The sequence below is a fragment of the Protobothrops mucrosquamatus genome, unplaced genomic scaffold, assembly GCF_001527695.2.
Source record: "Protobothrops mucrosquamatus isolate PMUCROS unplaced genomic scaffold, P.Mucros_1.0 scaffold861, whole genome shotgun sequence".
NCBI lineage: Eukaryota > Metazoa > Chordata > Lepidosauria > Squamata > Viperidae > Protobothrops > Protobothrops mucrosquamatus.
Genome location: NW_015387116.1, coordinates 330,962 through 333,892, shown reverse-complemented (window position 1 = coordinate 333,892; position 2,931 = coordinate 330,962). Strand labels below are relative to the sequence as shown.

Sequence of the window (2,931 nt, the reverse complement as noted above, 5' to 3'; positions counted from 1 at the left end):
TACTTTCCATTCACCGTTTTCTTCTTTTTCCTTCTTCCAGGAGTTTACAAGGAAGAAGTGACCACAGAAGAGTAAGAAAAGTTCAGATTCACAAGGATGTGGCTTTGAATTGATTTAGACCTTTGGCGGAGTGAATTGTTTATATTTCAAAATTCATGCTGTTCGGTTTTGTTCCCGGAATTAATTGACCTTTGCGATTCTACCTGGTGTTTTTCCTCTCACCGTTGTCCTCACAATGAGTGGTATTTTCTCATACTTGGACCCCCGGCGGATCCAGTGGGGTGCCACATGGTATGCCATGCACTCAAGAATCCTTCGCACCAAACCAGTAGAATCCATGCTGGAAGGCACAGGCACCACCACCCATGGAACAAAACTGGCCCAGGTACTCACAACCCTGGATTTGGTTTCTTTAGGTGTTGGAAGTTGTGTGGGGACTGGCATGTACGTGGTTTCTGGCCTAGTTGCGAAGGAAATGGCAGGGCCTGGAGTCATTGTTTCCTTCATCATTGCTGCTGTAGCCTCCATCTTGTCTGGTGAGTAGACTATACTACACTACACTTACACCTTTATATTATACTTTTTCCAACGCAATTATTCTATCATTCTGTGACAGAGACACTTCTTGAGGCCTCTTCTATTATTTTTGAAAAATTAATCCATATACTCTGTTTTTCAAGATACATAATTTAAAGGATATGTACCATTGCTCTTCTTTACTAATTTATTTATGTAGAATTACTATATGACCACTTATCTTAAACACGTAAGTCTCCCTGCCTTGAGTCTTTCCAACTAAATGGCCTGCCATCATCATCTTTATCATTATCATTATCATTGTCAACATCATTTTAATCTTCTCCCTTTCTCTATTCTATGCTTCTGGGATCTCTTGCTTATGAGTTTTTCTAAAAACTTGCATAGGGCACTACTTCTAGAGTCCATGGGGCCTATGCACCCAATTCCTTTTTTGCTCTGTTCCACCCCGCTGCCAAATTCATCAGCAAATTGCTGTTCTCAGGGCAGTTAGATAAATGTGGTACATTTACTAAACATCTGGCTTGGTGCTGAGATATGCTTATACCTCCTTTTTCAGTTAGAATCAACAAGTCCAATAAGACCATTCTAGTAAAGAGTGCTTGGAATTTCTCCAATCTTAAAATTGGGGGGGCGGGGGCGGAGGGAGGGCTGAGATCAGAAGGAAGGGTTTACTTATCCTGTTCCTGTTGCTGTAGAAAGCCTACTCCTGCAAATCAGACCTGTCCCGTTCCCTGTTGGCTTTTGGGAAGTACCGGTAAGTTAAGATAGATCTTCCAAAAAGCCTTTTTTGCTAGTTAAGATAATGCCGTAGGAATTCTTCGTTGCTATCTAGTTAAGGTTAAAGTTGACTATTGATTCTAAATGCTTACATTATGATTTGAATCGTAATATGATATTTTATTCATACGTATACTCTCAAGAATCACATGCTGTAACTGCAATAGTATTAATCTCGAATGAATGAATAAATAAATAAATGACACATCCTGATTCTAATCCCCTAAATATAAGTCTTAACATTTCTACCCTGTCCTTCTGTTATTGAAATTCTGCTCTATTCACCTGAAAAGCATTAGAATTTTCTCCCCCCAAGAAAGAAGAGCAGTGATTCTCAACCTTTTCTTCACCAGGGCCCCCCTTTAAATACCTTTTCTGGCCATGGATCCCCAAGACTTAAGGTTTAAAATCATAATCTTTTCTCAAGCTTTCGCAGACCCCCTGTGATGACATCTTGGCCCCCCAGAGGTCCACAGACCACAGGTTGAGAACCATCACTCCAGAACAGGCATGCAGGACAAGTTAAAAATAGTGTACTCTCTTTTATATGGGTCAATTCGAGTTTCATAGTCAGATTAAAGTCAATATTTTTTTAAAACAAATTTTCCATTGCCAAAGGGAAGTTTCCTACCAATCAGTGTCATGCTCAGCAATTGACTGGATGTGTATACTGTTGTTGGATCTATCAACAGTTATTAGCCTGGAAATATAGGTTTATCAGAGACACACCAAGGGGAGGGCTGTGGTAGAACCCATACCTTGAACTGCTAGCAATCCAGATAGACTTCTGATCCAATCCAACAAGTTTACACGGCTTAGGTGTCCCAGATTTGGTGGTATACAATGCCTTCATTTACAAACCATGATTAAATGTTAAAAGATGTGCCAATGTATTTCTGCTATTCGTACAGGTGAAAAAAAAAGTAAGCCACACTGAAAAGAGCTTTTGTATAGTATAATAGCAACTGCTAATGCATTGCATCTATAAATAAAACATTAACGATAAATGCCACTATAATAAAATGTTTCATCTAATGTTGTTGTTTTTTAAAAATAAAGACTACTGTCTAAAGACTGGTGTGCTACATGTAAAATCCATTAGTTTTTCGATTCTTTTTTTTTTACTGCCTTTGTGCATGGAAATGGATTTTACTCTTTTTTGAGGCTAGAATTCTCATTAGAAATTAGCTGGGATAGATGTGAGAAGACTACCAAGCAAAATAAGGCAGAACGTTCATCTGGCAGATTTGCTTTTTGCACTTGTTCCAAATGGCAGGCTCCCTTTGCACATCTGCTTCGTGTAGGAAAGTAAATTGACTTCTCAGTTTCTCATTAATAAGTGACCCTGTGGGATATAAGAGTCCAGATGTTATATCAGGAAAACAAATTGTGCTATCAAGCTAGACTGGTGATAAGAACAAGAGAATTCTAAATCCTGGAAAAGATAATGCTCTTCTTGAGACATTTTCTGGATTTGCCCATCAAATTAATATTTGTTTTAATTATGGTTTGTGGATCAGGCGATAATAGGTGGAAACTCCTGTAACAATAACTCATTGTGATTATAGAATAAAGCAAGATGAGAGACTTTCTCATCCTGAGCTGCTGCTACTG

At 38.7% G+C, this 2,931-nt stretch overlaps 1 protein-coding gene across 1 annotated transcript in view; it reads left to right on the top strand.

Annotated features, from left to right (window-relative positions):
* The first annotated feature begins 235 nt into the window (after positions 1–235).
* Positions 236–2,931, top strand: part of SLC7A14 (solute carrier family 7 member 14) — a 27,701-nt gene continuing 25,005 nt past the window's right edge. The window contains exon 1 of the mRNA XM_015819127.1: positions 236–536. Within this exon, the coding sequence (XP_015674613.1) occupies positions 236–536 (301 nt within the window). The remainder of the gene's footprint in view (positions 537–2,931) is intronic.